At 42.8% G+C, this 13196-nt stretch overlaps 1 protein-coding gene across 4 annotated transcripts in view; it reads left to right on the top strand.

Annotated features, from left to right (window-relative positions):
* Positions 1-13196, top strand: part of MYO1B (myosin IB) — a 222487-nt gene that overhangs the window by 76217 nt on the left and 133074 nt on the right. For all 4 annotated transcript variants that reach the window (XM_044302812.1, XM_044302811.1, XM_044302809.1 and 1 more), the window contains exon 4: positions 10969-11063. In XM_044302812.1, the coding sequence (XP_044158747.1) occupies positions 10969-11063 (95 nt within the window). The remainder of the gene's footprint in view (positions 1-10968; positions 11064-13196) is intronic.

Here is a 13196-nt window from a genome sequence, read left to right as displayed (position 1 = left end):
GCCTTTCTTGGTTGGGTGCCCATATGGTTAATAACTGCATGGCTGAGAACAGTGTGGCAAACCCATGTGCTCCTTTGCCACAGATTCTTCCGGTTTGTACAATGCAGTTTTCAGTACTGTTGAAGCACATTGAGCAGTGTGGCAAAAACGCTGTGTGTATGGGCACCTTTTATGTTTCTAGGCGTTTCAAGCCAATCATTTTGTCAGTCTTGAACAGCATATCTCCCTATTGGAAAAGGTGGGGAACCTCTATGGCAGTAGTAATTGTGCTTTCCCAGATCAAATAAATATATTTAAAAAAAAATTTATTTTTATTACTTGACAAAAAAGTGGAAATAAAGACCTTTTGGAAGGCTTGAAGTAGTTGTCCAGTAGGGCAACATGTTTAGTACAGTGCTTAGAAAGGATAAGAATGGATACTCCCAGTCAAAGTGGCCACTGGTGCTGTCCCCCCGCTGGTATCCGCTTCCTGCTCCAGGCTTGACACAGACAAAATGGCTAGAGAGGACTGCTCGGCCAATGCCTGGTCATAGCACTGAGCCATGAATGGTCAACTCTTCCAATTGTCTTGTGTGTCACGGCTGGACCAGGAAGCAGAGAACTGCAAGGACCTGGTGAGGGTTGGAATGGCTGCAGCAGATGATTGTTGAAGGTGAGTATTGATTCTGATACAATTATAATAGCTGCTGTTCTCTACCCTATTAATACATGTCACATTATAAACACACATAAAAGCCTTTCCTTAGTGACATCATCAGTTCAGTATATCCATATAATGATTGGACTATGTTATATGGATGTACTAAATTAAACAGATGATGTGACCACGGAAAGATTTTATGTTTATATGACCTGTATTAATGGATACAGATCAGTAGCTATTTAAATTGTATGATTAGATGAATGCTTAGTATGTCCGAGAAGAAGCCCGAGAGGGGTGAAATCCAGGGTCCTGGCTAGTTCTCACCATGCTGTATGGCACTTTACTATGTGATATCTGCTGTGGGGATTCGCTCTGGTAGTTGGGGATAAGCGGGTGCAATACAGAGGCAAAGTACAAGTTCGTAATTCAAATGTCCGTGTTTATTCACACATAAGGTCAAACAGAAAACACTCTTTTCAAGGTTGGTGTCTGTTCACACAGAGTGGAACGTTTTGTGCATAAGTCACCTTGTCGGCGGTTCTGCCTCCAGCAGTCAAATTGCAGGCTTTAGGTGGCCTGCTCTCCTACTGCACAGGTCTCGGCTTTTCTGCCAAGCACAGGGCTCAATTCCCACACCAGCGATTGCCAGAGCTCCTCTCAGAAAGAGGTAATCGCCCTCAGCTGACATTGCTGGCTGGTTTTTATTTATAGGCCAATAAAGACCCGGCCTGGAACTTGGGGAGTAGTCACCCACCCATCACTTTTGACTACTCCCAGTAAGAGCAGCCCCGGATCAGCTATACAGCCATAGTAAAATAGCAAAGTGTCAACCAGCATTAGCTGCTGCTGAGACCTGAAAATACCAGCTGTTACTTCACCGAGGCCAGGAACCTCGGTGACACATGCCTTCCGTCAACCGTGGACCCTTGCACCTTCTTACACTGCTTATAATAAAGGAGTTTTTCCTGGAATTACAAGTCTGCGTCTCACTTCAGTGCAGCAGGCTCGGTACATTCCACTTTATCCATGGCGGAGTAAAAGAAGTTTTCGTCTGAAAAGAATTTGGACTGGGACTTGAGATCTTTTGGCGCAGTAGAATATTCTCTTTGGACTTGGGGTGGACTGTGTCTTCTTCTTTGCCAGCTCCAGCTGAGACCTCATAATGTGCTTTGTTGATTTGTTATTTCAGTTCTATTTTCTTTTCTTACACGATTCTGGGCATTTTGCTAAAAATGTTGCCTTGCTGCAAAACCCCTATTAGCCAGTGGAATATTAGACACCTAGAAATCTCATAGAACTGCTGCCCATAACAACCAGTTATAGCAAAGCTTTCATTTTATATTCCCCTCTTGCATAATGAAAGCTGCATAGTGATTGGTTATGGGGCGCAACCTGCTTTTATTTTAAACCATTTTCCTAAATCTGCCATTGTGCAGAGCACCTTCTCTTGGTGTCCTCCTGTGACATTAGAAGTTTGAGTTTTCTGTAGGACTTTCAGAATGTGTTTTCTTTTGTCGTGTGCTATACGCTGGTAAATGACAGTGCTCATGTTATACATACCAGTCTGTGGGGATTTCCTGGACACCTGCTCCATATATACTTCACAACATGCTGTTGTGTTTTCATTGCAACTAATGTGCTGCATATAATGCGGCACGGATCTCTGAATTGTAAAGCGCTGTGGAATATGGTGGCGCTATACAAGTAAAGACTTAATATTTGTTAAGGCTGTATTACATTGGCCGATAATTGCTAACGAGCGTTCACAATCCTCCTGCAGAGTAATGCTGCTGCCGCTTGCCCCATGAACGTGCAAACGCTTGTTCATCCGGCAAGTTAGATAGATAGAGAGATATATATATATATATATATCTATTTATTTATTTATTTATTTTCTTAAGCGTGCTTCAAAATCAGCGGTGGACTCCGGCAGATTGTGCTGTCTAATAGCAATCTGCACTGGCAAACCACTAGACCAGGGGTAGGCAATGGTGGGCTCCATAACAAGTTTCCTAGGACTGCCCACCCTTTCCTTTTAATCCCCCCCCCCCCCCCCACCCACTCAGTCATGTAAAAAAAAAAAAAATCAGAAAGAATAGAATAAATAAATAAAATGCTTACTAACGCTGGGCAGGAGTAGGAGTTAAGTCACTCAGTGTCCTGTTCTTAGTAGTGCTGCCCCCTTGTTTCCCCCACAGTTGTTGGCGAATGGGGCACATGATGCTCTCCCTAGCAGCAGGTATGATGCAGTGACATCACCGCACATGCTGAACAGGAGTAGTAACGTCTATGCATTGCCCCTGCTGGTAGGGGGAGCACAGGATGGGGCATGAGGCCCAGGCTGTAATGGATGACGGATACAGCAGCCCGGTTCAGGCTTGAGTCCGGCTACTATATCTGTAATCCATTATGGCCTGGGCCTCTCACATTTATTATTTTTTGTGTATGTACTGGCAGGCGAGGCTCGGGCTTGACTGCCTGGGCCCCTTCCTTCTAATGAGGGCCCGGTAGCTGTTCCTGTGGCCTTACTTCTGCCAGCGCTGACTGTATATCTTGACTCTCATACATTCTATATAAGAAGATATTAATTAATGGATTATTATCAATTATTTAAATATTATGCAATTCTTTTGGATATGGTTCCTCTAAATTTACTTAATCGCTCTTTAGATTCCCATAATTAATGTGTGGTTATAAGATGAAAAGGTTCAGGAGCAGCAGAAAGGAGAATTGGCTGATCTTCTGAGACGCGTGCACTGTACATGAATTCTTTGTTTGCTGTAAAGGACGAGACCTGGCACAGCAGACCTCTGACACCTCTTTGGGAAGAATCCCCCTCCCCTTGTATAGTAACCAGGTAGTCACATTGATCTACCTCCTTGGGGGAAGAGGCAGGGAGTGCACTGATTGCAATCTGCTACCTTTTGCAAGGGGTCAGACTGTTAACTATCTAGCTGAAAACTAAAATAAAAGCGGTTTTCCAGTTTTATGTAAAAAAGAGATAAAAAAAAAAAGTTTGACCTCTGAATAAAAGTTGTACAATTTGTAATATACATTGGAGCTGTTAACTATTCTAAGTGCACCACTTTTTTGCTGTCTGCTCCAAATTTTACCATTCTATACACATTAATTATTCAGATGAGCCAAAAAGAGGGATTTGTCTGATATATTTTCCATGTTTTAAACTAGAACGTGGATATGACCAGCTTTAGTCTGACTTCCAGATGCATTTTATGAAGTCCATGATTCTGACACTAGTGGCATTGTGATGTTAATTATAAACCCGGTTGCCATGTCATTGATATGGCTAGAGATGGCCTCCACAACTGATGCGTTGTTGATCCTATTGATGAATCATTCTTAAATATACAGGTTGTACTTTAACCCTTAATAAAGAAATATTGTTTGATTTAAAGGGATGCACCTTGGCATCAAGAGATTAGTTACTAATGTTCATCCCCTGTGCGTATTCAAATGTCTAATCTTTTATATATATATATATATATATATATATATATATATATATGTGTGTGTGTATGTTCCGCGATCACTCAAAAACGCAACCATCGATTTCAACGAAACTTGGTATACACATTCCTTGCTACCTGGAAAGAAGTCTTGTGTGGGTTCAGCTCTAGGACGTACCGTTCCTGAGATATTCCCCAAAAAGTCCCTGCATTAGCTAATACAAGCCTGCAAGTCTTTCACTCATATCCCAACTGCCATACACACGGTCACATGTCCCTTATCAGCCAATAGAAGCTCGCAGGTCCTTAGTCTCCACATACACAGTTTTACTTGAAGTTTCCATAACAACGCAGCCATTTTTCTTTACTGCTGTAGGTCAGCTTTAGGCTACGGCTACACAACGACAATAAGTCGCACGACACCTAGGGCACGACTACACTGCTACATGTGTCGTGCGACAATTTTTATAATGTTAGTCTATGGTGTCGTGTCGTGTTGTGTCGGAGTCGCAGCATGTCACACCTATCATTATAAAAATTGTTGACACAAAATGTCATTGTGTAGCCCTAGCATTAAAGGGGCAGGGCACTGTTAAGGGCTCATGGGCCACTATTAAAGGGGCAACTGCTGTGGAGGTCACTGTTAAGGCAGCAGGGTACTGGGAGGTCAGTGTTAAGGCAGCGCGGTACTGTGTAGGTCACTGTTAGGGGGGCGTCCCTTGAGGAGGTCACTGTTAAGGGAGTGGGCTGCTGTGGAGGTTTAAAGTGTCAGGGCACTGTGGGGGACTGTGGAGTTCACTGTTAAAGGGGCGGGGTGCTGTAGAGGTCACTGTTATGGGAGATACTGTCTATCTTTTAACGACACATACATTAAATGTAATAGATGAAATATACCCGTGCGAAGCCGGGTCCTTCTGCTAGTAATCAATAAAACGTAATCTCGTATGAAATGACCTGACAGTGTACAATATTATGGAACAGTCTTAAAAGCAGCGGATTCAGTGTCCAGTTAACAAAATGGAACACCTGTTGTCATAGACATTGGTCTTCCCCTTTAACCCCTTAAGGACTTAGGACGTACCGGTACGCCATGTTTGCAGAGTCGTTAAGGACCCATGACGTACTGGTACGTCCTAACTTTGAAACTACATTGCGGCGGGGGTTAATCGGACCAGGATGTCCGCTGAAATCATTCAACAGGCATTTTGTCACAACGCTGTTTGTGGCGGTGCCATCGGGTCCCCATGCGGCTGTAGGGGGGACCCGATAGCATGGAAGGCAGCGCAATGTCTTCCTTAGGCATCGGCGATGCCTTCTGGTGATGAGCCTGTGAGATTCAGCCCCCTGGATCTCACAGGCCGGAAGCTATACGAGTAGTACACACAGTATTACTCATACAGACAATGCATTCCAATACAGAAGTATTGGAATGCATTGTAAAGGGGATTAGACCCCCAAAAGTTCAAGTGGGACCAAAAAAATTGAGTGAAAAAAAAATTACGTTTCTAGTAAAAATAAACAAAAACGTCATTTTCCCCAAATAAAGTTAAAAAAAATTGGTAAAAAATAAATAAAAAGTATACATATTGGGTATCACCGTGTCTGTATCGACCGGCTCTATAAACATATCACATGACCTAATCCCTCAGATGACCGTAAAAAATAAAAACTGTGCTAGATAAACAATTTTTTTTTGTCACCTTACCTCACAAAAAGTACAACGGCAAGCGATCAAAAAGGCGTTTGGTACTATTTTGGTGGGCAATCTAACAGTCACCTCATCCTGCAACAAACGAGCCCCTACCTGAGACAATCGCCCCAAAAATTAAAAAACTATGGCTCAGAATATGGAGACACTAAAACATGATTTATTTTTTATTTTTTTGTTTCAAAAATGATATTGTGTAAAACTGACATAAATAAAAAAAAGTATACATATTAGGCACTGCCGCGTTCGTATTGACCGGCTCTATAAAATATCACATGACCTAAACCCTCAGATGAACACCGTAAAAAATTAAAAACTGTGCTAAATAAACCATATTTTGTCACCTTACACCACAGTGTAATAGCAAGCGATCAAAAAGTCACACGCACCCCAAAATAGTGCCAATAAAACATCTCATCCCGCAGAAATCATACCCTACCCTAAGGAAATCGCCCTAAAAATTGAAAAAATTATGGCTCTTAGACTATGGAAATACTAAAACATGATTATTATTTTTTTGCTTCAAAAATGAAATCATTGTGTAAAACTTAAATAAATAAAAAAAAGTATACATATTAGGTATCGCAGCGTCCGTGACAACCTGGTCTATAAAAATATCACATGATCTAACCTGTCAGACGAATGTTGTAAATAACAAAAAATAAAAACTGTGCCAAAACAGCTATTTATTGTTACCTTGCCTCACAAAAAGTGTAATATAGAGCAACCAAAAATCATATGTACCCTAAACTAGTACCAATAATACTGCCACCCTATCCCGTAGTTTCTAAAATGGAAACTACTCTAGGGGTGCATCAGGGGGGCTTCAAATGGGACATGGTGTAAAAAAACAAACACAAAAAAAAAAAAACAGTCCAGCAAAACCTGCCTTCCAAAAACCGTATGGCATTCCTTTCCTTTTGTGCCCTGCCGTGTGCCCGTACAGCGGTTTACGACAGAATCAGGGCCATAAATATTGAGTTTGGTTTGGCTGTTAACCCTTGCTTTGTAACTGGAAAAAAATTATTAAAATGGAAAATCTGTCAAAAATGTGAAATTTTGAAATTGTATCTCTCTTTTCCATTAATTCTTGTGGAACACCTAAAGGGTTAACAAAGTTTGTAAAATCAGTTTCGAATACCTTGAGGGGTGTAGTTTATAGAATGGGGTTATTTTTGGGTGGTTTCTATTATGTAAGCCTCGCAAAGTGACTTCAGATCTGAACTGGTCCCTAAAAATTGGGTTTTAGAAAATTTCTGAAGAATTTCAAGATCTGCTTCTAAACTTCTAATCCTTGTAACATCCCCAAAAGATAAAATATCATTCCCAAAATGATCCAAACATGTAGTAGACATATGGGGAATGTAAAGTAATAACTATTTTTGGAAGTATTACTATGTATTATAGAAGTAGATAAATTGAAACTTGGAAATTTGCAATTTTTTTAAACAAATTTTTGGTAAATTCAGTATTTTTTTTTATAAATAAAAATTATTTTTTTTAACTTCATTTTACCAGTGTCAAGAAGTACAATATGTGATAAAAAAAACAATCTCAGAATGGCCTGGATAAGTCAGTGTTTTAAAGTTATCAGCACTTAAAGTGACACTGGTCAGATTTGCAAAAAATGGCCAAGTCCTTAAAGGGATTCTGTCACCTCCCCTAACCCAAAATCTGATTTTAAAGCAGCCATGCAGCACAGCTTACCTTGATTAGGCTGTGCTCTTTTATCTTGTAATCCGTCCAGTAGTTTCTGTAAAAAACGACTTTTATGGATATGCAAATGAGCCCTGAATGTGCCCAGAGGGGCGTTTTGTTCCTCTTAGAGAGCCCAGTACCGCCCCTCTTACAGTGCCCAGCCCGCCTTCCTTGCACTGTCTAACCGCCCCCAGCCTCCCACAGCCTCTCCTCCCTCTCCTCCCCCTCCCTCACGGCCGAACGAACTCTCGCACAGACGCAGTACCCACTGAGGGCTGCGCCTGTGCGATCAGCAGGAGACTGTGGGGAAAGAAATCGCTGGCTGGCTTCACTGTGGCAGGCAGGCAGGCAGGCTGGAGAAAGCGCAGGGTGCAGCAGCGATCGGCTATCCTCTGCGCTTCCTACCAGGCTGACTGAGGGAAGAGCGAGAAACGGACGTCACTGGGCTCGGCGCATGCCCAGTGACGAGGATGAAGCTCCTGCCCTTAGTCTCCTGCTGATCGCACAGGCGCAGCCCTCAGTGGGTACTGCGTCTGTGCGAGAGTTCGTTCGGCCGTGAGGGAGGGGGAGGAGAGGGTGGAGAGGCTGTGGGAGGCTGGGGGCGGTTAGACAGTGCAAGGAAGGCGGGCTGGGCACTGTAAGAGGGGCGGTACTGGGCTCTCAGAGGAACAAAACGCCCCTCTGGGCACATTCAGGGCTCATTTGCATATCCATAAAAGTTGTTTTTTACAGAAACTACTGGACGGATTACAAGATAAAAGAGCACAGCCTAATCAAGGTAAGCTGTGCTGCATGGCTGCTTTAAAATCGGATTTTGGGTTAGGGGAGGTGACAGAATCCCTTTAAGGTGAAATAGGGCTGAGTCCTTAACGGGTTAAATGGCTAGATAGTGTGCTTCTGTAGGTTGGGGTGTGTTGGGGAACGGGAGAATCTGCATATACATGTAGGTTCATTCCATGTAGATCTAGGATGTTCAGCTGGTTTTAGTCTGTGATGTCAGCTTGGTGACAGCTGTTTGTCCATCCCATGAGAGCTTCAGATCACATACAAGAGACAGTTGGGGAAATGACTTCTGTGGCACAGAATTTCAACGAAGGCTATATGATAAATTGCCTCATAGTCATCTTACAAATCCATTGGTCACAAGTAGCCAGGAAGTGACCAACCCCTTTAAGGAACGGTGAGGACTGGGTAAGGAGATATGATATGACTTCTTGATGTATAGTAAGTTACTGCTTCTGTTACCACTCTTCGTATTTTCCATCTGTAGGTGCTCGACCTGTTAGTTTTTATAGCCAGTCCTATAATAGATGGTATAATTACCGGAAAGCCTACATAGTATAGCATTAGTGTTTGGCAGGAATTCTCTTACTGAAAGCTACTGTATTTTACATTTCAAATCATAGGCTTGCATATAGTGAAAATTAGATTTGTGCAGTTCTCCAGACAGCAGGCTGTTAGTTTCAGGAATAAAACTATTGAACACTTTTTAGTTTTTGTCAGTGTGTCACCCTTTTGGCTTTTATTTTGTGTATTGTTACATGCAAGTAAGGCTGGGTTCAGATATGAGCTATGAAGTCCAGCAGTCTTTTCTGGGGTTCACTGGATACCACCATGCACTGCCTCTTCCCCATTCACTGTAATGGGATCCAGACACTTTCCAGCATAAATGCTGCAAGTAGTGTGTGTGTGTGTGTGTGTGTGTGTGTGTGTTGTGTGTCAACAGTAGTAAGATATAGCGCAATCCTGTGTGTGAATCTGCTGTATAATGTATGGTTCACTCGTCCACTGTAGTGCTTACACTGTAAAGATCTACAGAAGGGATGCAAATGAGCTCTTAGCAGGCTCCGCCCCTGTTGCCAGGTGTAAGGCACAGTAAGTCAGTGTTTGGCCCTTTTAAGTAGGCCTTGCGACGTGACTGACAGCTGTTCTGGGTGGTTGCTTCTCATCGGTGCAGAGCAGAGTACTGGCTTAACTGGGTGAGAGGCCTAGGTTAGGATTTGGGGAATACAAGATCTCCTTATGGAGAGCCTTAATCAGCAGGAGGAGACTTATAGGCCATACATACTCCTCTGTTGTTCTGGGAAGAAAGGAATGCAAATGAGCTCTTGGCAAGCTCTGCCGCTGATGCCACCAGACACCTACAGATAATGCACTGATGCCATCTATCACAAATAGTAGCTAATGTATTTGAATGCAAGTAGGAAGTGTTAGAGGACCTTTCATGGGTCCAAACATTATAAATGAAGTATCAGGACACGTAGGGCATAGTGCAGGGATCTAACTGCACTTACTATTTTTTCTGGGCGCCTCTCCGTTCGCCCGCTGTGGCCCCAGTTGCATTCTCCCGCCTGGTATGCTAATTTTAGCATCAGAGCAAGGAGGAGACTGAGTCTGTCTCCGTGGGCGTCCCCTTCTCTCTGGCTGTGGCGCTCGCTGTCCAATCGCAGCAGAGAGCGTCACAGCCAGGGAGAAGGTGAGTGTTTGTTTTTTATTTTCTTTTCTCCCTGGCTGTGATGCTCTCTGCTACGATTGGACAGCGCTACAGCCAGAGAGAAGACGGCGCCCACGGTGATAGACTCATTGCTCCGATGCTAAAATTGGCATACCAGACGAGAGAATAAAACAGGGGTCACAGCGGGCGAACGGAGCGGCGCCCAGAAAAAATAATAAGTGCAGTTAGATCCCACTGTCTGCACTATGCCCTACGTGTCCTGATACTTAGTGTATGAAAGGTCCTCTTTAAGTAGATGTTAGAAAGCACCCGTAAATTGAATGAGAGAGTCTGCGGCAGTGTGGGGCATAGACAAATGTTGTCCTGCAACCATCATCTTACAGATTGTTGTGGATCAATTATTTCTGGTCCTTCAAACATGAAACATGGATTGGATTTCATCAGAATTTCTCTAGTTACAGCTGCTATATACTTAGTTACAATAGTTAATATTTTGCAGACCGAAAGTTTTGATCAGTTATTTCTGTCAGTTATTGTGAGCCAAAACCAGGTACGGGTCAAAAAAAGCAGAACTGGAGAAAATCTTTACATTATACCTGATCTCTGAGTAACTGACCAAATAACTCAAGTGTGAACTCGGCCTTACAAGTAATGCCCCTATTAGACAGATTTTCGGGAAGAACACTCATTCCTGATGATTGCCTCGTATAATCGAGTATTTGATCAGTCAATGAACGAGAATCTGCTGATGGGCATCTGATGCCAGATTATCGGCAGCACATCTTCCTGTGTAATCAACCTAACACCGCTAGGCAACCCGTCATTCTTCTTACTGGAGTATTACAAAAAGCACACACTACTTTAATTCCTTACAAGCAAATATTGAATACAGTCTTGTTGCACATTGCGAGTACTGTACCTTCATGTTGTGATCTTTTCCGGTTAGTTTTTTCTAATGGATGACATTTTTCACATTATTTCTCTTTTTATGTTGCAGTTACGCTCTTTCTGATGAAGCATATCGTTCTCTAAGGGACCAAGACAAGGATCAGTGTATTCTCATCACTGGTGAAAGTGGAGCAGGAAAAACAGGTACTGTATACAAATTTTCCATTATTCGGTATGGTTGTATTACATTGGGGTGACCTATCAGATGACGTCAGTGGGCACCCTGGGTCCAGCAGGCATGTCAGAATTGGATGCTTTGCTTTTCAGAACTGCAAAATTTGAAACGTAGATGACATTGAAATGACATGGATTATAAAACTACCCACACACCTCCAATAGATGTTTGGCTAGCAGCTATCTCTCAGCACCCCCAGACCTATGTGTTCTCAGCTGAGCTCTTATGTGTGACTGTAGGAAAAGAGGAGAAATTCAGTGCACCCCATTCCTTCTGTCCTACATCATCTAGTCACAAGCTCCCCATACAAATTTAGATTGGTTTAGATCAGGGATCAGCAGCCTGCGGCTCTTCAGCTGTTGTGGAACTGCAATTCCCAGCATGCTCCGTTCATTTCTATGAGAGTTTTTAGAAGAGCAGAGCAAGTATGCATACTGGGAGTTGTATTTTCACAACAGCTGGAGAGTCGGAGGTTGCCTACCCCTGGTTTAGATGTTCATTTAAAGTCAAGGAGGTGGTCCCATCAGTGATCAATAAATGCAACGTTTCGACTTAAGTCGAAACGTCACATTTATTGTATGCTGCTGGACAAAAAAAGGAAAGTATTTTTGGATTATGGAATTACTTTTTGGATCCTTTTGAATTACTTCTGCATCAAGAAATCCTTGGCCTGGATCCCAATCCGCGAGCACCACCTTTGGACCATTGTTTTTGGTACCAAGAAAATTGGATGTCTGCCCCATGGGAGGTTATGCTGTGCTGCTGATTATGTTTTTCCCATCAGTGATCAGCTATCTGTGTATGCACAATCATAGAGGGAAGGCAGTCAACCACTGATAGGACCACCTCCTTGACTTCAAAGCTCAAATTGAGCAAGTATTTAAATTACAAGTTTCATGCAGTCTTTTCCCATAAAAAAAAAAATATATGTATAAATATATACCTTCTGCTCTATAACATGCTGCCTGCAGTTCAAACACTATGTTCAATTGACAGGTTCCCTTTTTTTTTTTTTTTAACCCCTTCCTGATATCTGCTGTACATGTATGGCACTGCAGGCAAGATGTTCCTGCAAAATGTTGTACATGTACAGTGGGGTGATGGGATCACTGCAGGGGCCTAAGGCTGAGTTTACACAGGCGAGATTTCTGCGCGGGCGCAATGCGGGAGGTGAATGCATTGCACCCGCACTGAATCTGGACCCATTCATTTCTATGGGGCTGTGCACATGAGCTGTGATTTTCACGCATCGCTTATGCGTTGCGTGAAAATCGCAGCATGCTCTATATTGTAGGGCCCCATAGAAGTGAATGGGGCTGAGTGAAAATCGCAAGCAAGTGCGATTTTCACGCATGGTTGCTAGGTGACAGTCTATTCACTGTATTATTTTCCCTTATAACATATAAGAAAATAATAGCATTCTGAATACAGAATGCATAGTAGGTGGTCAATTGAGGGTTAAAAAAAATAAAATGATTAACTATCCTTCTCCTCTTGATCGCGTAGTTCCCGGTCTCTTCTTACTTCTTTAATGATGAACTACCGGCTAAATGACCTGTGGTGACATCAGATCACATGGTCCATCACCGCGGTTGGATGATTGGACCATGTGATCTGACGTCACCACAGGTCCTTTAGCCGGTAGTTCATCATTAAAGAAGTAAGAAGAGACCGGCAACTACGCGATCAAAAGGAGAAGGTGAGTTAATTTTATTTTTTTAACTCTCAATTGACCACCTACTAAGCATTCTGTATTCAGAATGCTATTTTCCCTTATAACCATGTTATAAGGGAAAATAATAACATCTACACAACACCGAAACCAAACCTGAACTTCTGTGAAGAAGTTTGGGTCTGGGTACCACAGTCTTTTTTTTTTATCACAGGCGTGCAAAACACATTGCACCCGCGCGATAAAAACTGAACATCGGAACGCAATCGCAGTCAAAACTGACTGCAATTGCGTACCTACTCGCGCGGGTTTGCCGCAATACACCGGGACGCATCCGGACCTAATACGGACACGCCTGTGTGAACCCAGCCTAACAGTGACTTTTAGCTCCTGCTGTAATGGCCAGGACTGAAGATTAATCTAACCCCTT

The sequence above is a fragment of the Bufo gargarizans genome, chromosome 8 (assembly GCF_014858855.1).
Source record: "Bufo gargarizans isolate SCDJY-AF-19 chromosome 8, ASM1485885v1, whole genome shotgun sequence".
Lineage (NCBI taxonomy): Eukaryota > Metazoa > Chordata > Amphibia > Anura > Bufonidae > Bufo > Bufo gargarizans.
The sequence above is the reverse complement of the archived record's forward strand: the minus strand, read 5'-3'. Positions and strand labels throughout refer to the sequence as shown.